The 23,438-nt window shown below is 43.2% G+C and overlaps 1 protein-coding gene across 3 annotated transcripts; it reads left to right on the top strand.

The window, feature by feature from the left end:
• The first annotated feature begins 11,399 nt into the window (after positions 1–11,399).
• Positions 11,400–22,863, top strand: TEDC2 (tubulin epsilon and delta complex 2). Of its 3 annotated transcripts, none has more exons than XM_021006329.2 (10): positions 11,400–11,471; positions 11,993–12,091; positions 12,853–12,908; positions 13,201–13,711; positions 14,519–14,572; positions 16,719–16,809; positions 17,261–17,390; positions 17,532–17,633; positions 19,041–19,228; positions 19,792–22,863. In XM_021006329.2, exons 1-10 carry the CDS (start codon positions 11,446–11,448, stop codon positions 19,936–19,938), a joined length of 1,404 nt encoding a protein of 467 aa, XP_020861988.1. In that variant the 5' UTR covers positions 11,400–11,445; the 3' UTR covers positions 19,939–22,863. The 3 variants fall into 3 exon arrangements, with proteins under 3 accessions (XP_020861988.1, XP_020861987.1, XP_020861989.1); XM_021006328.2 differs by having other exon boundaries at positions 11,423–11,471; positions 13,192–13,711; positions 19,044–19,228; XM_021006330.2 differs by having other exon boundaries at positions 11,423–11,471; positions 13,192–13,711.
• Positions 22,864–23,438: the final 575 nt, after the last annotated feature.

Here is a 23,438-nt window from a genome sequence, read left to right as displayed (position 1 = left end):
TTACAGAATCATTGTCACAGAATGTGAGAATTGGAAGGATCCTCAGCGACCATCTAGTCCAAGCCATATTGAAAGGAATCCCTGCTCTAGCATACTTGACAAGTAACATATCTGCTTGAAAACTTACAAGGACAGGGAGCTCACCACCTCTCTAAGCAGCCCATTGCACTTTGGGATAGCACTAATTGTTTACAAGTTTTTCCTGTCTAAGTCCAAATGGTTCCTGGTTTTGTCCTTTGAACTGAACAAAGTCCCTCTAGTCAAGTTTGGTCAAGTCCACATGGCAGCCCTTCAAGTACTTTCTCGCAGCCATCATGTGCCCCCTGAATCTTCTTGAGTCCAGGTAAGTACCTCAAGTTCCTTTAAATGATTCTCATATGGTATGGGCTCAAGGCCTTGTACTATCCTGGTTGCCCTCCTATGAATATTCTCTACCTTATCAATGTCCTTCTTAAACTGAGGTGCCCAGAACTGAATGCAATACTCCAGATGAGGGCAGAGTACTGTGAGATTATCACCTCTCTCTTCCTGGGAGTGATTCCCCTCTTCATGCAACTGGGGAACATGCTAGCTTTTTTTGGCTGTCATATCATACTGTTGACTCATGTGGAGGGTTCAGTCCACTGAAATCACCAGATCTTTTTCAGAACTGCTCTCCAATCATGCCTTCCTCATCTTGTGAAATGAATTTTTTTTGTACCCAAATGAGAAACCTTACATATACCCCTACTGAATTTCATCTAATTAGATTAATCTTTATGCCTGTCAAGATACTTTTGGATTCTATCATCCAGTGTGTCACCAATTCCTCCCATTTTGTGTCATCTACAGATCTGATGAGTGTATCATCTATGTCTTTATCCAAGCATTGATAAAAATGTTAAATAGCTTGGGGCTAAATGCAGATCCTTAGGATACTCCACAGGAGATCACCTGCTACTGATGTTTAACCATTAACAACTACTCTTTGAATTTGTGCATTCCACTAGTTCTGAATCAACCAATGTAGGGAAGAGTCAATGAAAAGACACAGAGATAGGAGTAGGAGTGTTATGTCTGAGGGCCAACAAGAAAGCCAGTCTGTCTACAGCATAGAATGAAGGGGAGTAATGTCTAGCAAGCTTAGAAATGTTTGGGCCACCTTGTGAAGAGGAGTTTATATTGATCCTAAAGGCAATAGAGAGCCATTGGAGTCTGTTATCAGAGCAATGATACAATCAGACTTGTGCTTTAGAAAAAAATCACTTTAATAGCTGTGTGGAGAATGGATCAACATGGGGTTAGAGCTGAGGCAAGGAAACCAGTTGGCAGAATATTGCAATACTCCAGCTGAGAGGTTCCTCAATTAGGGTAGCGGCCACATGAATAGAGAGACAGGGACAGATCCATCTCCTAACTCTGGGCATTTTCATTTCACCCCAAGCCTGGAACTCTCTCCTTTCTTTTTGTTTTTGTTTTTCTTGCTTTTTGGCTAGGCAATGGGGTTAAGTGACTTGCTCAGGGTCACATAGCTAGTGTTATGTGTCTGAGACCAGATTTGAACTTAGGTCCTCCTGACTTCAGGGCCCATGCTTTATCCACTGTGCCACCTAGCGGCACTACTCTCTCCTTTCTTGTCTTGGCTTCTTGGCATCCCTGGCTTCCTTCAAGTCTCAGTTAAAGTCCCATGTTATTGGAATCAGGAGGTTCTGAGTTCAAATCTGACCTCAGAAGCATGATACTCACTAGCTGTGTGACCCTGGGCAAATCACTTAACCCCAATTGCCTTCCAAAAAATAATAATAAAAATAAAGTCCCGTGTTACGCAGGTAACTTTTTTCCAGTACTTCTTAACCTTAGTGTCTTTTCTCTATTGATTATTTCCAATTTATCCTATACATACATACATATATATATATATATATATAATATATATATCCTGTTTACATAACTACTTACATGTTCTCTTCCTCATTAGAATATAAGTTTTTGAGAGCAGAGGATTTTTTTTTGCCTTTGTTTTTTGTATTTCCAATGCCAATCATGGTATCTGTAACATAGTAGGTGCTTCATAAATATTTGTTGACAGAAGTCATGGAGGTAGAGATAAAATTTAGCAGCTGATTAGATACAAGGGAGATGGAGGAGTTGAGGATAACACCAAGGTTGTGAACCTAAATAACTAACTGAAAGGAAGGTGGGGTCCTTAATAGAAATAGAGAAATTTAGAAGAGGAGTGTGTTTTTGGGGGAAAGAACTCAGGTTGAATTCAAAATTACTAAGGGAGATCCAGTTAAAAATGTCCAAGAGACAGTTGGAGATGCTCAACTGTTGCTCAGGAGAGAGACTAGGGCTTTGGAGATATATAGATATAGATAGCTATACAGATACAGATATATCTGGGTATCATTTGCATGTAAAGGGATAATTAAGCCCTTGGGAACTGATGAAGTAGCCAAGTGAGAAGATGTAGAGAGAGAAAGAAGAGAAGAGGCCCCAGGACAGAGCTTCATAATACACCCACAGTTAAGGGGATTGATGTGAAAGATGAACCTGCAAAGGAGACAAGAAAGAATGATCAGATAGGTAGGAGAAGAACCAGGAGAAAGCAGTGTCAAGAAAATCCAGACATATGTTAGTTGGATATAAGCTCCTTGAGGCCAGGCACAGTTTCACTTTTGTCTTTATATCTCTGTCACTTCAGAGTGTCTTGCACAGAGTAGATCCATAACAACCATTTGTTTAATTGAACTGGCATTATTACTACACACTTGGGAAGCAGCAGTGGTGGTATTGGTAGCATCCAATTCTGGAGCTAGATGATTTGGAGTTAGGGATCCTGATACTTACTAGGCAGAACATCATAGATTCAGAGCTGGAAGGGACCTTAAAGGTCACTTAATCCAATCCCTACTTCACAGAGTTGTTGAGAAATAGGAAACAGAAATGTTTGTGCCCGCCCATAATCTGGAAATCTGAAATTCCCCTCTGTGATCCTGTCTTTCCACCTCCTGGGTCACTCTTGCCAATCAGGCTGTCTTTTATTATTTGTTTTACTCCTTCACTCTATCCTTCTTCCATTTTCTTAGTCCATTATTCCTGTTCTGGTCTCACTTCCTTCCCTCCCTTGAACCTTGGAAAGGTCATCTAGGAGCTGACCTACTCTCTTGCTCCTTTGCCCTTCTGGTAGTCTCTAACCCTCCACCTTCGGGCCTTCTTAACTCTTACATAACCATAACAACTAGGTCCATTACAAATGTATATTATCTAATCTCAATCAGACCCTCACTGCAGCAGTGTGGCAACATTTTATTCAGGTTGATCCTTATTATCATCCCTGAAGTAGCTATTCAAAACCTTCTCTCAGAAAGCTCCAGTACCCATACTCCCTTTTGCAAAGCAAACCAGAAGTTAGCCTTAGAACTGGAAGGGATATTAGAGATCTTCTTATAGGTGAAGAAACTGAGGGCTAGAGAGATTAAATGGCTTGCCCAAAGTGACACTGTTAGCAGCTGAACTAGGAGTCAAACTTAGGTCCTTAGAATCCCAATCTTGTTCTCTTTCTACTGCACACGTTGCCTCTACTTTACCGAAGAAGTCAAGGACAAAAGAGGCCACTTGTATGACCTCTTCCATCTTATCAAAACCCTTCCACGTCCTCACCAGTTCTCTCCTCCTTTGCGCCAGTCTGTGAAGTAGAGGTGCCAAAGCTAAATCCTTTATATGTGACCTTAATTCCAGCCTCTTACTATCTCCTCTGGTACCTTGCTTCAAAATCTTCCTTCCTTCCTTCCTTCTTTTCTTCCTTTTTTTCTTTCTTTCTCTCTCTTTCTTCCTTCCTGCCTTCTCTTCCTTCCTTCCTTTCCCTTCTTCCTTCCTTTTCTTTCCCCCAATCTTTATGTTTTTCATTATATAGAAATACTAGTGATTTTTGTGGGTTTATTTTGTAGTCTGTAACTTTACTTTATCTATTGTTTCAATTAGTTTCTTTGCTAATTTCCTAGGATTTTATAAGTAAATCAACATGTCAACCCAAATGGGATAATTTAATCTCTTCTTTGTCTATTTTTACAGTGTTAGTTTCTTTTCTCTTGTCTTACTGCTATGGCTAGAATTTCTGGAACTATTTAAATTACAGAAGGGAGAGTAGGCATCCTTACATTACTGCTATATTTATTAGGAAAGTTTCTAGTGTATTGCCATTACATATGATGCTTGGTTAACCTCTTCATATACTTAGGCTTCTTCCCTGGTGCCCATAAACATGCTTATGTCTTAGCTATCCATTAAAAATGTTTACTTGAATAAGGGCATGGGTCATGTGAAGTAATCAATCAGTCTCTCCCACATCAGTTGAAGTAACTAATCAGCTGCTACTTCTAGATATCTTTACTGTGTGAGAATATATCTCATGTGAATTAATCAATCATAGGTATGAACACTATGTGAAGCTATAAAATATTGGGGAGTGTATCTACCAAGATTCACCTAAGAACTATATGAATCCAACCTATAAAATACTTTTTAAAGAAAAAAGACAGACCGAAATAATTGGTAAAATATTAATTGTTCATAGGTAGGTTAAGCCAATACAATAAAAATCACAATGACACCTAAATTAATTATAACTATTAAATATTTATAAGTAAATATTAATTTACTGTGCCAATTGGACTACCAAAGGAATATTTTATACATCTAGAAAAATAATAACAGAATTCATCTGGGACAGCAAAAGGTCACGAATTTCTAGGGTAATAATTTTAAAATAGTGAGAATAAAGGGAGCTTATCAGTACCAGATCTCAAACTGTACTACAAAGCAATAATGATGAAAATGATTTGGTACTGGCTTAAAAAAGAGAGAAGTCAATCAGTAGAACAGATTAAGTACACAACATACAGAAACAAACAGCATAATTGTTTAATAAACTGAAGACCACAGTTCCTGGGAGAAGGACTTATTATTTGACAAAAACTGCTGGGAACACTGGATAGCAGATGGTCAGAAATTCCCAGCATACACCAAGACAAGCTCTAAATGGATATGACCTAGATATAAAAGGTCACACCATAAACAAATTCAAAGAACAAAGAAGTTATTTTTTTAGATCTAGAGATAGGATAAGAGTTTGTGAAAAAACAAGTAATAGGGATCATACAACATAAATTGGACAATTTTTGGTTACATAAAATTAAAAGTCTTTTGCACAAACAAATTTAATGTTATAAAAATTAGAAGGGAAATAGGTAACTGGGGAAAATATTTGCAGCAATTTTTTTCTGATAAAAGTCTCATATTTAAGACATGTAAGAGGTTAGTTCAAATTTATAAGATTAAGAACCATTTCCTAAAAGATAAATGGTCAAAGAATACAAACAAGCAGTTTCCTTTCTAAAAAAAAAGTGTTTTTTTTTTTTTCTGAGACTAGGTCTTCCTATCTTGTCCAGATTGGAAATACAGTGGCCACTCAAAGGCACTGGGGCTTTGGCCTCCTCCATTTCTAACCAGGGCTGCTTCACCTTTTCCATATTGGTGACATCCCTTACTGCAGAAACCTCATTGGCTTAGCTCACTGCAGCTCAGAACTTCTGAGGGATCCACTCAAGGGATCCACCGGCCTGATCCTCCTGTGAGAGATGAACTCTCAGAAGTGAAGACTCCTCAAAAGGTCAATAATTCTTGATTACTACTTTCAAAATCCTTCCCCACTCAGACCCTGTTTTTAAGCACTTAACAGAAAGAATAAGCCCTGCCCCACCCCCAACCTGAGTGTTTGCCCTTGGCTTCCCGCCTCTTTTCTTGTCTTTGAATTTAGTGCCTGTAATGTAAGCCCCACCTCCCAGTTAGAATGTAAGCCCACCCCCAGTTAAGGGGGTATGGGATAGTGGTGGGTAGAGACTTTGCGTGGTGAGAGGAGCAGACAGCCATTTCACCAGATTATAATAAAGGTAACCTTTGCTTTCCACCTTGAGAAGTCTCTGAGTTTAATTTGTGTTAGGGGTGCCGTTGCACACACTCCTCAGAAGTGGGATAATAGGGTTTCACCACCACACCTGGCATCAAGCAGTTTTCAAAGAAAGAAATCCAAGATATCAACAATTATATGGGAAAAAATGCTCTAAATCACTAATATAGAACTGAAAATTAAAAGAACTTTGAGGTTTCCCTTTATACTTATCAGACTCACAAAGGTGACAAAAAAGAAAAATGAAAAATATTGGAGGAACTATGGGAAAATAGTTACTTATATTAGTGCATTGTTGGTAGGACTCTGAATTTGTCTAGTCATTCTAGAAAGAAATTTGGAACTATTGCCCCAAAGTTACGAAAATGTGCATACCTTTTGATCCTGATATATCACCACTATGTCAATACCTCCAAAGAATGAGTAAAAAGATCTGTATGCGCAAAAAAATTTATAGCAGCTCTTTTTGTGGTAGCCCAAAATTAGGGGTCCTCCTAGTGGAGAATGGCTAAACAAATTGTTATAATATGAATGTAATGGAATATTATCATACTATAAGAAATGATGAAAAGGACAGTTTCAGAGGAAATTGGAAAGACCTCTCTGAACTAATAGAATGAAATGAGCAAAACTAGGAGAATAATTTATATAGTAATAACATTATAGAGAAAAACAACTTTGAAAGACTTTAGAACTCTTTAGAAATAAATCACTGCTCCAAAAGATGAAATGTACCCATCACCTGCTACCAGAGAGATGATGAACTTAAAATAAAGGTTCATGTTTTTGAAATGGCCAATATGAGAATTTGTTCAAGGTTAGACTTTATAGCTATGTATTGAAGGCTTTATTGTTTCATTTAAAAATTGCTTGGGAGTAGTAAACAGATTAATAAAAAAGAGAGAAAGAAAAACATTATTTTAATGAATTAGGTGTGAACAAGGCCTAGGCATTTCTTTTTTTTTTTTTGGCTAGGCAATGGGGTTAAGTGACTTGCCCAGGGTCACACAGCTAATAAGTGTTATGTGTCTGAGGCCAAATTTGAACTCAGGTCCTCCTGAATCCAGGGCCTGTGCTCTATCCACTGCAGGCCACCTACCTGCCCCAAGGCCTAGACATTTCCATTGAATCAGTCAATTAAAGCCTTTGAATTGGGTTCAAAAAGTACTTGAACAGTTCAGAAGTCTTTGAGAGCCACTGGATAAAATGGAATGATGTTGCTCAGGAAGTGTGTTTCAATTAGTTTTTATTATTATTATTATTTTTAGGCAATTGGGGTGAAGTGACTTGCCTAGGGTCACACAGCTAGTAAGTGTCAAGTGTTTGGTCTGAGGTCGCATTTGAACTCAGGTCCTAAATCCACTGAACCACCTAGCTGCCCCACGTATTTCAATTAGTTGAGGAGACTTGGGTCATACTCTGTGGGACATGTATAAAATCAGCAAGCTAGTTTGGAATCCAGCATTCAAGCGTCTAGAAACTTAGTGCTGGAACCCATTTCAACCAAACTCTCCCTCCCTTTACTTGTGAGCTTTGGAGGACCAGATGATTTGAACTTTTTCATCATGTTCTAGCAGTGTCCCCAGAACAGTTATGACTTGCAGCACTGTCTGCCTTAGGAGACAAGGGCAATTCAGACACATAAGAAAGATTATTTTCAATATCCTACAAGGATTGAAGATACAGCATCCCTAAGGAGAACTTCATGAGTACCCCATGAAGGGTAGAAAAGGATTTTGGCAACCAGGGCCCCTGGGTGTCTATTCTGGTTTTTGTTTCTTCCAATGTATTCCTTTTAATGTCCTCACCAGTAATCATCTTCCAAATAACAATCAATAGTATCTCCCCAAATCAATTCACTGAGGATAGATGATCAAACAACTATCCTGAGATGGTATACCTATCCTTGGTGGCAACCATGTGAGTTTGAGAAATTGAGAATTCCTGATTCCTCATCCTCAGTTGATGCAGGTTTTACCCACTCCAGTTCTTGGAAAAGGTAACCATCATTCAGAAGGATGAATCCAATTTGTGGCTTGGGTTGACAGAAGATATGGATGGGATTTGTTCAGCATATACAGAGCTGAGGTAAAATGCCAATTCAGCAGTCCCACAAAATATTTCATATTTTAATATTTCAAATATCAGTTTCTTGGGAGAGTATAAATAGTTAGAAGTGATTTCGGTTGCTTATTTAAACCTTTGCTAATATATTTCTTGAGCGTTTTTTTTGTGTTAAGTATTTCTTTTCTGTAGAGGAAACAAATAGCTACCCTTATACCTGATTTACATTGTACATTGAGCACCTTGACACTTTTTGAGGAGACCACAGACTTGAGCCAAACCTAACTTTTAAGTAATTTTCCACAGAGCTCTAAGTTGAGGCACGTAAAGAGCCAGAGACTTTGAGAATGTGCCTACTCCTTCCTTTTAGAGGCCAGGTTCTCCCAGACCTGAACCTGGTCCACATATGTATGAGTCCAGAGCTGAAAGAGGCTTTTTAGTGGAGAGAAAGAGGGTAAGTGCTGGGCTCCCTTGGGCTCAGTAGCAGATACTTTTGTTATAGCACTTTGGGAGCTAAGGAGCCTCCAAAAATTACCAAAGGGAGAAATGAAATTGTGAGATGCTGAGCAGTGGCAAGATTTGTGCATGGACACACAAGGATTGAGGTTATGAATTTTCTTTTTCTTTGCTCTTAAGAGAGACGTCTAGTGGCCATTTAGGTGCAAGGAACAGAGCTTTTCTGCACTTGCACTGAAGCTCCCTGGGCTCATGCTATCATGTGTGTTGGTGGGAGAGACTTTGGGAATCAGACTTTCTAGGCTGCTAAAATCTGAGCCTTTTTCTGTGGACAGAAGACCACTGTTGTAGAAGTGATTAGTCAGGGAGCAAAAGTGGAAGTCAAAATCCGAAGAGCTCCTTAGTGTTAGAAATTGTCAGCTATTGTGAAGCCAAATTGATTGGTCAGCCAGGGATGAGAAGACCATCTTTCTTCATATTTCCCCTGTTTATAATCTGAGTCTTCCCTATTTATAATCTGAGATATGCACAATTCCCACTAATTTTGTCTCCATGAATTGTATGTACAGTTCAGAAAGCCCCTTTGCCATTTTTAAAAACAGAGAGGTTAGTCTGGAAGAATTTTGGGAAATGGATGGGGCAAAGGGGTCCATATGGGAGTGCTTTGCTTTAATTTTTGCTCTAACAATGTGCCTATAGTATATTGATTGCTTGTGTCCCGTGAATAAAGAGGGTCATTTGGCAGACTGGGGAAATTCTAGATGCAAGGTGGGGTTGGTACTATAGACTTCCTATTTTAAAAAATAATTCTGAATGGAGAAGTCCTGGATTTTGAGGGAGTTGTTTGGACATTGTAAAGCCAAAGTGGTAGTGAAATGCCTATTTAATTTTCTACCAAGCGCTTTATATATAATGGCCAATGAGGGCCCATTCCTTAGAGCATATTCAGATTTGCCCTTCCTGTTGGGATATAGACTGCCTGTCCTATAGTCCCCACCTGGTTTAATTTTTCTTTAAATTGTTAATTAATTTTTTTTTCAATTGTGCAGCATTTATTTATTTTTCCTTCCACGGGGGGGGGGGGGAAGCAAAAGCAAAACCCTTCTAACAAATAAGCATAATTGAACAAAACTAATTCCTATATTGGCCATGACCAAAAATGTGTTTCATTCAGCATATTAATCCATTACCTCTCTATCAGGAGGCGAGTAGTATTCTTTTATCGGTGGTCCTCTATAATCATTATTGTTCATTTCATTGGTCATAGTTCTTAAGTCTTTCAAAATTGTTCAGTTTTACAATGTTGATGTTATGGTATAAATTATCCCCACCTAATTTCAATCTAATACATGTAGGTTTGGCAAGCAAATGAAGGAATAATAAACAAGTAAAAATTCACACATTACCTTATACACATTCTCCCTCTCACCAATACATTCAGTACCTTCCAAGGAGGGTACGTGAGTACGGAAAAGTTATGTGCTTGGGGTAACACAACTCTGGAACTGGAACTGTCTTTGTCCTGGTTCTGTCTTGGGAATTGTCCATTAACATTCCTTGAGCAACTTAGCTTTTTTGTTGAGCTTATGCTTCTGTGGCTAGGCTGAAGCTATGGCTGAAGCAATCCACACCCGACTAAACTCTCACTGCGCAAGACTCAGGCAAACTAGCAGATAACCTAGTTGTCTTCTTGGATTCTCTGTTTTCAAGCTATTCCTCTGCTCAAGTGGATCTGCTATATAACATCAACTGTTGTATCCATCATTTCCAGCTTCAAGCTTAGCTAATACAGTTCTGAAATCCATCAATCCATCCGTTCACCTACCTCTCATCTTTCTGGGTTTAGATACTGAACCCTTCCCACCTTAGCATATAGTTCTGGTATCCGTGTTGTTGTTATTCAGTAGTGTCCAATTCTTCATGACCCTGTTTGGGGTTTTCTTTTTTTGTTTGCTTTTTTCTTTCTGGGCCATGGGATTAAGTGACTTGCCCGGGGTCACACAGCTAATAAGTATTAAGAATCTGAGGCCGCGTTTGAACTCGGGTCCTCCCGACTCCAGGCCCGGTTCTCCATTCACTGTGCCACCTCGCTGGCCTCTCATCCTTTATATCCACTGTGTACTTTCCTCCTCTAAAATTCACTTCTAAGTCAGAGTTCAGGTGCCGCCTGTGAAGACCTCCTTTATGCCCCTATTTGTTTGTGTTCCCTTCTTGCTCGGATTATCTCAATACAGGAAAAATTAAGTAGAAAACTAGCAGTTTAGCAAATGCACTAACATATCAAGTGAACGAGAGTGGGTGCAATCTTCCACGCCCCAGGCCCCACCTTTGTCATTGTTAATGTATCAGATTAAAATTAGAGTTTGGGTTATGTATGTACGGGGCTCACCCCCGCCCCCTTACTGAATTGTAAACTCATTAATCATATGAATAATGATTACACGTACAACATTTCCGTAGCGCTTTCTTCGCGCCAACCCTAAAGAACGTAATGTGCCATTTGACACAGAAGCGGTGTAGTAAAGCAAATTACCTGTGGTCACAGAGCTATTAAGTGTAGTTAACGTCATTTTATCCCCTCCCATTTCTGCGCCCCACCCCCACCCCAAGGGAGCCGGCGGGCTGAGCCAAGTCCTGGCAGGGGTGTAGAAGACGTAGCTGACTCTTGGGGCTCGCCGGCGCCCCTGACTCCCGAGACCCCCGCCCTCTCACTGCCTCTGGGCTCTGATCCCCAGCCCGCTAGCCTGCACCATTTTCCTCCCCGCCTCCCCAGCCGGGTCGGGAGACGCCAGCGAGCCTCATCTAAGCCGCAGGATCTGGAAGGGGCGGGGCCAGGAGTGGGGGCGGGGCTCCGGCCTGGCCGCGGCAGTTTTCCCGCCGAGTTAGGGCTGCAGGTGTGCTGTTAGTGTGTCAGTTGCAGCGGTCCCGGGCTTACCCCCCCTTCCCCCCCCCCCCCCCCCCCTCCCCCTGTGGCCGCCATGCTGCCTGCCTCCTGCTCCCACAGGTAAGGGTCCCCGCGTTGGACACACACAGCCATGCACGCGTTCGTCGGGGTTCTGGGACCTAGGCCGGCCGCAGCCCCTGGTGCCGGTGTCATTCTGACTGCGTTCTGGGAAGCCCGGAGCCTTCCTGGGCGCAGTCTGCGCGCGCAGGCGGGGGAAGGGGATGGGGAAGAGGGGACTCGTGGGAGGAAGGAGGGGCATGTGTGAGAGAAAGGGGGAGGGGAAGGGGAAAGAGGGGCGTGGGATAACTAGGGAGGGGACCTGGGAAAGGAAAAGGGGGATGGGGAGAGGAAAGTGGGAGATTGGGGGAAAGAGGGGGAGGGAGAGAGGAAGAGGAGGAGGGCGAAACAGGGAAAGGGGGAAAGAAAGAGGTAGGGGAAGGAGGGTACAGAGAAAAGAGGGACAAGAGGGGGGGGACAGAAAAGGGGCAGGGAACTTGCAGGAAGGAAAGGGAGGGTCGGGGGGGAGAGAACGGACAGCTGAACTTCTGCTGGGGTTGGGGGGCTTGGGGGTGTGTTTCCAGGCTGGTCACTGAGCTCCAAGGAGCCCTGGCAGCCTGTCAGAAGAAGGAGGAGGAGTTGCAACAGTCCATTGCCCGCTGCCGAGTGTTGCTTCAACCCTGGTATCCCTGGGGAAGGGGATAGTTGGCCTGGTTCTGATTCTCCAGAAAGTCTCCACCTGTGCCCAGACCCGGGCTGAGCTGGGGTCCTTTCAGGACTACCTCCCTTGCTCTGCCTTTTGGGGTCAAGCATTCGAGCATCTGCAGAGGGTTGAGTCTTTAATTTGTCCAAAGACACACCCAGATCAAGGGTATCTCACCAAGAAGGGCCCCCAGAGGAAGAAGCCTCCACAGTTTTGCCCTCCTGAGTAAGGGGAGAGAGTTAACAAAATCATAGAGTTCTCGAGTCATGAGGGACCTCGGAGACCATCCAGTCTGACCCCCTTCATTTGACAGATGAGGCACTGAAGCCAGAAAAGTTACTTGCCTAAAAGTCTCATGGGATAGTAAATAGAGGCAGTATTTAAACCCAAACCTGATTCCAAATCCGATGCTATTTTATCATTACCATGCTGAGCCTTCTCTCGTGATCAAGACTAGTTTATAGGGAGGTAAGGGGACAAAAATTGTTTGTATATGTGTGCGAGTTGTCTCCTAGGAATCTGGTGGGAAGGTCTCTAATCTTATGGTAACAAGACCTGGATTCAGATTCCAACTCTGATACCAAGCAAATTATATACTCTTAAAGTTTTGGTTTCCTTGTTTGTCAAAAATGTTAAGAATATGTCTTATAGCAGCCTACACTTGCCTCACCAGGGTGGTTGGGAAGAAAGCTCTTTATAAACTGTAAATGGTGAGGTATTATGGATTCTGTCTCCTTCCAGGGAAGTGCCTTCTCCCCCAAGCCCTGAACCAGCCAGGAGCACCGAGACTAAACCTGGTGAGCCTTGGTCTGGGCCTCTCTCCTCCGGGCTCTGAGCAGAGGTAGCGGGGCCACTATGCTCCCTAGTGTGTGCACTAGTCTGGGTAGGGGAGAGCCTCAGTTGGCCTAACTAGTAGTGAACTGGGGCCTTCCTGGAAAGCAACAGATTGGATGGGAAAGGTAGATTGCTTCTTTCTAACAGTCTAAGTCTGCAGGTATTAGAAGGGGGGAGCAGGTCAGATTGAGGGGAGGGGTTGAGTGGGGTGAGTAGTCTTAGGGAGAACTCTTCCCTGACTTGTAGCTTTCACAGCACATGAACCAACTCCCAAAGAACTCAAGGAATTGGAACTGCTGAACCAGGCCCTGGAGAAAGCCCTTCGGGTCCGGAAAGGCATCTCCCAGGTCCAGTCATCGAAGAGTGCCTCCAGTGGGAAAGTTGCCCCATCTCTGGTCACTGCCCAAGCAGGCCCTGGGGCCAGGCCCAGAACCTCAAATCCAAAAGCCTGTGTTCCAGCCAAGCCTCCAACTACCTCTCAAAGGGCTAGTGGCAGGCTGAAAAAACCTGCCAGAGTCTCCTCCCATAGGGGCAAGGCCCCTGGAAATGCTCTCACACATGCCGGGCAGCCAGACAACTCAATGCCCATCAAGGGGCCAGCTCAGCTCTGCCCTCTGCCTTCCCAAGGCCAGGTCCTGGGGCTCCCAACTTCCACCCCAGTTTCAGTCTTAAGAGAAGCAGGTACTACTGGGCCCAGCCCTGGACCAGAAGAAGGAAAGATCCAACCAGGCCTTAGGTCTGAGGCCTTCACACTAGAGGAGAAGGGGTAGGTTTCCTAAACCATGCAATGAATGATTGGGGTTTTGGCAAAGGTGGCTAAGCTTTTATAGGCTTTTGCCCACTCGACTTAGACCTTCTGTGGGGTCCACAGAAGGAAGGGGGAGCAGAGCTTTTGAAGAAAACTTGAAACATACCTTTGTACAACATGTGAAGGTTAACAAGGACTTTGGAGGACCACACTTCCCAGGCCTACTCCTGTACTCTCAGAATACCTTCCGAGTGCCCTAGACTGACTGCCTGACAATCCAAGAGAATCCTTTTGGGGTATCTCCCCTTTTCCCCCATATGCTAGAGCAGAGATTTAGCTAGATCCAGAGGTGCCAGGCTCTGAGCCGTTGTTATCTTCAGGCCACTCAGATTAAGCCATGAGATCCAGAGGCTCCTTGTTTATTATGAAGCTTGATACGTTGGCTACAATGAGATTGAACCCTTTCTACCCTTAGGGCCAGGTCCACACTGAGTTTTGTCTTGCCTCAATGGCTGTAGCTACAGTCCTATGAAGTTGCCAGGTATTATAGGCACTGACTTCCTGCCACTGAGACACCTCTTCTCCCCAACTAGGCCAGTCTTGGCCCTTTGTTTGTTTCTTCAGTCTTGCTATTGGGAGCCACTAGCCTGATAGCCCAGGGTGGCCTGGTCACTGGGCTCCTACCTTCTCAGGGCTCTGTAGAGCTACACTGATGACAGGAGTTTAGGGGGTGGAGATGGGGCTGCTCTCCCTAGACTCTTGGCTAGAGGAGAACTCGGGTCCTGAGCATGGCAGGGAGCACTGACTGGTGATTGCTTTTTTCAGGATACAGCTGCAGCTGCCTCTGTTTTATAAGAAAATTGTTTCCAGGAATTCCAGGTGAGGTTGCTCATTAGGCAGAAAGATTTGAGGCCCCTTAAGGATATCCACTACCAGGTGGGGTAGCAGTGAGACTCTCAGAAGCCTCAGGCCAACTTCCAGCACTTTGGCTTCAGAAGATCTGAACCAGGCACACCTGTTCCCATACCTTCTTAATATTTCCATTAAGTGGCCTTTTCAGTTACCTTGTCCTTTAAAGAGGAAGCAGGCTCTGAGAAGGGGAATGACTGAGGTCACACAATGAATTGTTGGCAGACTTGGCACTTCAGACCCAGGACTCCAATTTCCCAGACCACAGCCTTTACCAGTATGATACCTCAATTAAGAAGGGGAGGCAGGGGTTACACCTTTTGTTCTTCTCTTGGGTCACAGGTGTCAAACTCTCCTCCAAACTTCCTAATGCTAGATTAAAATCTAATTGGGAAATATTTAACAAAATAAATACAGTATAACATAGATAATGTTGATTTTCACGATTTTTGGAGTCAATAGTAGCCAGCAGTGACCCAGTTTTTTAATGAGAGATTTAAAATTTGATTTCTACTTTCATGTGAAGAATTTGCTTGCAATTTAAATTTTCACTTGACTTCAGGATAGTTTTTTCCCCACTTAATAGTATTTTATTTTTTCCAATTACATATAAATATAGTCTTCAACATTCACTTTTATGAGATTTTGAGTTCCAAATTTTTTTTCTCCCTCCCTCTTTCCCATCCGCCCTCCCCAAGACAGCAAGCAATCTGATATAGGCTATATGTGTACAATCATATTAAACATATTTCCACATTAGTCATGTTGTGAAAGAAGAATGAGAACAAAAGGGAAAAACCATGAGGAAGGGAGGAAAAAAAAAGGAGAAAATAGTATGCTTTGATCTGCATTCAGATTCCATAGTTCTTTCTCTGAATGTGGATAGCATTTTCCATCATGAGACTTTTGGAGTTGTCCTAGATCATTGTTGAATTGCTGAGAAGAGCTAAATCTATCAAACTTGGTCTCATAGCGCCATGTTGTTACTGTGTATGATGTTCTCCTGGTTCTGCTCACTTCACTTGGTATCAATTCAAACAGCGACCCATTTCTATTTTTTTAAAATTTTTCAACATATGTTTTTAAAACTTTTGGGTTACACATTTTCTCCCTTCCTCCCTCCCCACCCACCCCCCTTGAAAAGGCGAGCATCTCGATACAGGTTATAGATGTGTAGTTATGCAAGATACTTCCATAGTAGTCCTGTTGTGAAAAACTAAGTATATTTCCCTTCGTCCTATCCTACCCCCCATTTATTCTATTCTCTCTTTTGACCCTGTCCCTCCTCAGAAGTGTTTGCTTTTGATTGTCCCCTCCCCTAATCTTCCCTCCCCTCTATCAACCCCCTGCTCTCATCCCCTTCCCCCCTTATTTTCCTGTAGGGTAAGATAGCATACCCCATTGTGTATATTATTCCCGCCTTAATCCAAATCCTATGAGAATAAGATTCACTCATTACCTCTCACCTTCCCCCATTCCCCTCCACTGTAAAAGCCTTTTTTTGTGTTTCATGTGAGTTAATTTACCCCATTGTCCTTCTCCCTTTCTCCTTCTCCCAGTATAATCCTCTTTCAACTCCTTAATTTTATTTTCCAGATATCACCCCTTCATCTTCAACTCACCCTGTGCCCTCTATCTATGTCTCGGGTAGTCCCCTGAGCTGCTGAGACCTGACTTCATTTTTTACTGAAAATTTCCAGAATAGATTGTTTTGAGAGCCACTTGTTAAATATTTGCCTGTGCACTTCTATGCACCTATCATATACAACAGAAACAGGAAAGGCTGATTGAAATGATCTGAGTTTCAGCAATATCTGTGCCTGTGTTGTTCAGTCATTTCAGTTGTGTCTGGCACTTTGTGACTCCATTTTTGGGGTTTTCTTGGCAAAGATACTGAAATAGCTTGCCATTTCTTTTTCCAGTTCATCTTACAGATGAGGAAAGTGAGGCAAACAGGGTTAAGTGATTTGCCCAGGGTCACATAGCTAGTCTGAGACTGGATTTTAACTTGATTCCAGGCCTGGCACTCTGTGCACTATGGCGCCACCTAATGGCCATGCCTTTTATCTGCACCTGTATCTGTGTGCATTCTGTTGTGTATTTATGTGTATCCTAGCCTGTGGGCCCAGGTCCAGCACTACCACTCCAGTGCTGATACTGCTGTGGCTGCTGCCAAAGCCCGTTTCCTGAAGAGAACGAAGGCAACTGTATCCTTGCCAGGTGCATGGTGTCTGGGCTGTGGGGCATGTGCTGGGGGAGTGGGAAGGGAATGCCACTGGCTCCCAGGCTCTTCACCTTGGGGCAGGGAGAGTAGGAGCCAGGTGGAAGAGCTCTTTGGCTAATGAGAGATTTGGCTAAAAGCCGTAGCTACTGATATCACTCTCCCTTGGGATGATTGTGAGACCCCAGCTGGCTCTTAATGGAGCCAGAGGAGCTCCATCCCTCATACAATAGTACTCACAGAAGTCGTTTGCCAGTGGATTGCTCACTGCTACTTTGGGGAGTGTGGGGGGAAGGGGGAAAATTAGCCATCTGCCAAAGATTGCCTCTCCCTGGAGTACTTCCTGCTGGGGTCTGTAAGGGATAGGGGGAGATGCCTGGGAGTGAGATGAAAGGGAAGAAGAAGCCCCAAGAAAACTTTCCCTGACTTGCTCCGAGTTTGATTTGCCTGGCCCAGCAATCAGTCTTTCTGAGATCCAGGAGGAGGTGACTCGCCTGGACCAGGCCTGCCACCTACTGACCCAGCATCTGGAAGAGACACTGGATGTGAATGGGGAGGCAGCTACAGGTGAGAAAGGAGGCACACAGAACTGCATGGACCTTACTTGGCTGAAGGGAGAAGGGGAAGCCTGAGAAGGTGTTGGGAGGGTCCTAGGGGAATGGGTGGAGTTAATGTCTTCTGAAGCCATGTCCTTTCCTCCTCCTGCAGCCTCGCTGAGCTGGGAGCAGGAATACCACCGTCTGGTCACTTTGGAAGGACTGCAAGCTGCTGTAGAACGGCATTTGCTTAGATTACAAGAGCTTCGAGACGGTGAGGCTCCCCAGCAGGCCACCAGAGACAGGCTACACTGAGGTCTGCATTAGGTTGACTTTGCCTTGTCTCCCACGCCTTGGTCTTCGGTCCAAGGCCAGTGGCGGAGGCAGGAGGTGGGGAAGGAGTGGATACCACTACTAGTTCTCTTGGCCTTGATCTGCTGCCCTGGGTAGGTGGGGGAAGCAGTAGGAGTGGGGAGCACTAATCGTCCCACCAGCACTTCTGAGAGCAAGGCTAGGTTCTGTAATCCCAGGAAGGAGGGGCAAATTCACCTTGAGATTCTCATTCCCTTAGAGGCTGGTTTCTGATAATTTTATGCCTTTTGCCTCCTAGAGAGTCATTCTTAAAGCAAAGAACGAAAAACAGGGCAAAAAAGTTTGGCATAGCCAACTAATAGATCAGTTAGGTCTGACATTATATCCAGGGTTCCACACTCGTAGTCTCCCACATTTACAGAGAAGGAAGGGATATATACTGTCATATTTCTTTGAGGCCAAGCCTAGTGCCCTTGTGCTTCTTAACAATTGTTCAAGGACTGCTGGGTGCGGGCTTCTCAGCTCCAGCTGGGGGCCAAGGTCCTCCTCCATCCTGCTGTTGGCTCCTTGGCTCCTTCCAGGTCTATTAGTGCAAAGTTAACTAGATACTCTTCACTGCTGTTGTCTGAAGAACTAGCCCTTTGTCTTCTTCGTTAACTTGGCTGTTCTGCTGAAGGCATTCTTAACCCTGAAATTGGTATGTGGCAGCTGACCAGACAGCAGGAAATCCTTGCAGTGGAGGATGCTACTAAGGGGGAAGGGAAAAAGCATTTATTTAGTGCCTACAATGTGTACTTTACACATGTTATCTCATTTGATCCTAAAAAACAACCCTGTTAGGTTTGCTGTGATTCCTGTTTTACAGTTGAAGAAAGTGAGACAGAAGGAAGACAGAGGTTAAGTGACTTGCCCAAGGTCACACAGCTAGTAAATGTCTGAGGCTGGATTTGAACTTGAATTTTCCTGATTCCAGGTCCAGCACTCTACGCATTGTGCCATCTAGCTGCCTAGGTGGTTCAGTAAGTAGACCTATCAAGGTTGCAGGGCTTCTGCCTTCACTATGGGTTGCTCCACCTGGCTGCAGAGACACCCCACAATCAGTTAAGGTCAATCATGGCCACTTTGGTGTCATCAAAAAATCATTAGTCATACAGCCTCTCTTAAAGCTATACCTTAGAGCACCATCTTGTAGAAGTGTGAGCAGTAGCTATTATCCTGTTCTGGTGCTTTGGAAGGGAAGATTAACTAGTGGCTCATTTGCTATAATAGTGGGGTAAGCTAACTGTCCCAACCATTACTGCTGGTAGTAAGAGGCTCTGAGTCCCTCTTTTCTCTCTCCCATTCCTCTTCCTTCCCCCCACGAATACAGCAGAGGAACAGTGGTTGGGCCCCAGGCCTGTAGAGAGCTCTCCTTGGGGCTCAGCCCTAGGCTTAGGAGGAAAAGGATCGCATGGGTCCACCAATTGTCTCGTCTACACCAGTGTGGAAGAGCTGCAGACCATGACAGCTCTCAAGCTTCGAGTGGCAATGTTGAAGCAGCAGATCCACCTTGAAAAGGTACACACCTGTCCTTTCTTGATACAGTGGCAAGAATTCCCACTGAGCCAGCCATCTGCTTCTTGATCTCCTTTTTCACGAACTCTTATCTCTGTAGGTTTAATAATTCTGTGTTTGGGAGGTCAGACAAAGGGAATATGTGTCCAGGGGGGAAATTATTTCCTCTGGAGGAAAAAATAGTTGAGAGATGTGAGACCAGATCCTTTGCATGCGACTTACTTTGTTCTGGCAGCACCTGCCCTCGCCAAGATTCTCAGAAGGGCTTGTTATCAGAATCTGGTGCAGTCTTATGGGTTCTCTGAACCAGTGTACATTGAGTCTTGTATGTGATAGAAACATGTTCACATCTGATGTCTCTGCGTTTTTGTGGTGCTGTCACTGGATTTTGGTGTTTTTTTGTTTTTGTTTTTATTTTTTTATCTGGGTCAGGGGTGGGGAGGAGGCGTTTTTCTGGTATAGACACTCAGGGTGTAAGGAGTTGGTGTATGTATACATGTGAGTAAGGTCCTCATGATGGGAGGCTGGAGTATTTAGAACCCTTGTTGTCTCTGTGACACCCCCAGGTTCTGATGGAAGAACTTCTCCCCCTGGTGAAATCTGAGAGCCCTGCTGGCCCAGCTCAGTTGGCACTGTACCGTGCTATCCATAGCCAACTTTGTGAAGCTGGGGAGCGCTTCTCCATACTGGTGAGAGATGAGCCATCTGTCTGAGCCTGGCATGGGCCCTATCAGCCATCATTCCAAGCTGGGCCCTCCCTCCCTCCACTGAACTTGCCCCTGGTCATTTATTAGCCAGCAACCTTTGCTTTCTGTCCCCTAGGAAGTCTTGAAAGCAGTATGGAAACATTAAACATCAGAGCTGATCTCTGTACTCCTCCACCACCATTTCCTTGCCCATCTGTCTTTCTGCCTAGTCCAGGATGGTAGGACCCAGTAGCCTAGGCCAAGGACAGAGAGGGGCTTATTGTTTGTACAACGCTGTGGCTCCTTGGGGAGAGGAGAGGATGTGGAGGGACTAATGGCTGTAAGGGCACCGTATTGACTAATAGTACTGATAATCTAAGCTGGAAGAGTGAGGGAGGTAGTAGCCTAGAAATGGACATGAGCTCTTATAGTACTACTGAGGGCCTTAGCAGTAGAAAAGATTGAAATTGCCCTAAGACCAGAGCCTCCTTCAGGAATGTTCCACTTCACATGTAGCTAGCACCGCACAAGACATTTGTTCAGTGGTAAGAGGGTGATTATGAAATTTACTGAAAGGCACAGTCATCCTTCTTCAGGCTAGGACAGTTGAGAGAGCCTTCTAGGAGGAGGTAGACTTAAGTTAGAATAGATGGGAGTTGGTCAGGGTGAGGGAGTATTCTAGATAGGGGACAGAGTTAGCAAAGGAGAAGAGATGGGAGGGCCTGGTAATTTGGAGAGAGGCCAACAAGGATGGAAAAGTAGGTGGTGGGGCAGAGTAAAGGGCTTCAAAGGCCAGGCTAAGAAGTATGGACTTGATTCTGTAAGCAGTGAGGAAGCTATGGAAGGGTATATCAAGAGGTCATAAATTGGGCTTTAGTCCCAGCTCTGTGCCTTACTTTCTGGGTGACAAGTGTCTTCATCTGTACAACGGGGAGAATAACACTTGTATAACTTACATAAAATACTTTGGAAATGTGAGTTTTGTCAACATTTAATAAAGGTGTATGAGATTCAAACTTGGGACTAATAACTTCCTGAAACATGCAGTGATTTCAGTTCAGATTGGCACAACTACACTTACTTCTTACATAGAGACAGTTGTCTAGGATTTACTTTTATTTATTCTTAAATATATTTTTATTCCAAACTTAAAACACCAAATATTGAACATTTACATATATAGGAGAACTCCAAAAGAGGATTGTTTATAACGCGCCCCCCCTCACTTTTTTTAAAGTATATGATTCAACTCATTAATTTCAAAACCATCCTGCTTGTCTATGCTTCCTTCTGAACTTCTGGAGTCTTCTGCACATTAAAAATGTTTCATCGGCCCTTTTTTTTTTTTTGGCATCATCATTATTCCTCCCCTGTTTTCCTGCTCCACACACATACCCCTCCCAAGTTAAAAACAGAAAGAAGAAAATTAGAACAGATGAGCATCATCGAGCCAAACAGATCTACCCAGTGGCCATATCCACACCTTGAGGCTGTTACCTCTGTCAGGAGCTGGTGACATGCTTGTTTGGAAGTCCTCTGAAAACATGGTTGTGGCTTTGGTTAGAGTGCTTAAGTGTTTTTAAGGTGTTTTTCTTAACAATGTTTTGTCATTGTACAAATTGTTCTTCAGGTTTCTCTCCATCCATTTCAACATTTCTTATGGAAGGATCATATTCCATTATATTCATATGCCATAATTTGTTCAGCCATTCTCCAATTTATTGTCACTATCTTTGTTTGCCATTCTTTGATACAACAAAGTTTTATCATAAATATTTTTGTGTGTATCTGCCCATTCCCTCTTTCTTTTTTTTTTTAATCTATGGTGACTTTTTGTTTATAGTTCCAAATTGCTTTTCATAACGGTGGGATCAGATCAAAATTTCATCAATAGTACATTAGTGTGCCTGTCTTCTCACTCCTCTCCAATTGTCATTTTCCATTTTTGTCATTTATTCTAATTTTAATTTCTATTACTGTTGGTCATTTGGAACTTTTTTTTCATATGGTTGTTGTCAGTTTGCCTTTTTTCTCTTGAATACTCTGTTCATATCCTCTGGCCACTTACCTGTTAGGGAATGGTTCTTGTTTTTATACATTTGCATCAATTACTTATGTCTCTGAGCTTTATGCCTGTAGCATTAGTAACCTATTTGCTTTTTCTGTGGAAATCTTTCAAGTCCCCCAAAAGTAACCACAATAGACCAGAGTAGTTTCATTTTATTAGATGGGGAAACTAGAGCCCATGGAGAGGAAATGATGGGCTCAGAGTCATTCAGGTAATAATCTTAGCTAGGATTTGAGTCTCAGGCTGCATTCACCACTGCTCTTTCCATCATACCCTCTGTTCCTGCCCTTGAGAACATTTGTTTCCCTCTTGCCCATCTGCTTGGATTTGCAGAACATCCCCCACGTCTGCCAGTCACAAAGCCCTTTAGTCACAGCTGTCTGGGAACTCATTTGGCAGACTACAGGCTCTCCACTTGGTTTTCTTTCTACATGAGAAGGGAGCTGGGTCCACAAAGGATCATTATAGATCATTATGTTCAAGGAACGAGAGTCACACTGAAGGGAGAGAGAAAACTGGAGAAATGGATCCACCCTTACTGTTGGAAAGGATTGTATGTTGGTATACTATAACAGTATGTCATGCACTGTTGGGAGTTGTATGTCAGTATAACTGAATATGTCATGTACTGATGGAAGGGATTGTGCCATGTACTGTCAGAGGGGGTTGTATGTTGCCAGTATAATTGTGTAATATATTGTTGGAGAGATCTGTATAGGTATAATTGTATATGTAATATACTCTTGGAAGGAATTGTATGTCAGTATAACTGTTTGTAATATGCTATTGGAGGAATTTGTTGGTATAATTATATGTAATGTACTGTTGGAAGAAATTGTATGTTGATATAACTGCATATGTAATGTACTTATATTTTAATCGAATGGATGGAATGTATTTTCACCTTGTGAGGGGCTCCAGTGAATAGTAGCCTTATTGGGGAGTGTGTGAACCGTAAAGCATCTTAGTAGGTGGAACCCCAAAATTGGGGATGGATGGCGAGGTGGACCCTGGAAATTCATGGGAGAGGCCTGAAGGGAGACCTTCTTTGAAGCAGAAAGAAAGCTAAATTTATCTTGGAGACCTTCCCAGAAGAGGATGGGGGAAAGTTCTCTCCTAAGGCAGCATGGTGGGTGGCCCCTAGGGCAGAGATAGGCCTACAGACAATCGGATGGGAGCTGGCCTAGCCCAGGAAGCTGTGCCGGCCAGTTTGAGCAGATCAGGAGTATTTTGGGATAATATCCAGAGGGAAGTGATAGCGTAGGCCTATGTAGCAATTTCATTAGGGTGTACACTCAGGGAATTTCATATATTTTTTAGGATGAACATTAAATCATTAAGGGCATTTTTATTTATCAAACTAAGGAAATTAAAGTTTAATGTAAGTTTTGAAAATTTTACAGCAATAATTTAATAATAAAGACTTAAAAATGAGGGAAAAAATGACAGGTTTTGGTTA

The sequence above is a fragment of the Phascolarctos cinereus genome, unplaced genomic scaffold, assembly GCF_003287225.1.
Source record: "Phascolarctos cinereus isolate Bilbo 61053 unplaced genomic scaffold, phaCin_HiC Scaffold_4;HRSCAF=312, whole genome shotgun sequence".
NCBI lineage: Eukaryota > Metazoa > Chordata > Mammalia > Diprotodontia > Phascolarctidae > Phascolarctos > Phascolarctos cinereus.
This window is presented reverse-complemented; position numbering and strand designations above follow the sequence as displayed.

What these genes read in the sequence shown, in the direction of transcription:
- TEDC2 (XM_021006330.2), top strand. Translation starts at nt 11,446, where the DNA reads ATGCTGCCTGCCTCCTGCTCCCACAG. An exon ending in CCTGCCTCCTGCTCCCACAG is followed by an intron (nt 11,472 to 11,992) that starts GTAAGGGTCCCC and finishes GTGTGTTTCCAG; the next exon opens with GCTGGTCACTGAGCTCCAAG. An exon ending in GAATGGGGAGGCAGCTACAG is followed by an intron (nt 17,391 to 17,531) that starts GTGAGAAAGGAG and finishes CTCCTCCTGCAG; the next exon opens with CCTCGCTGAGCTGGGAGCAG.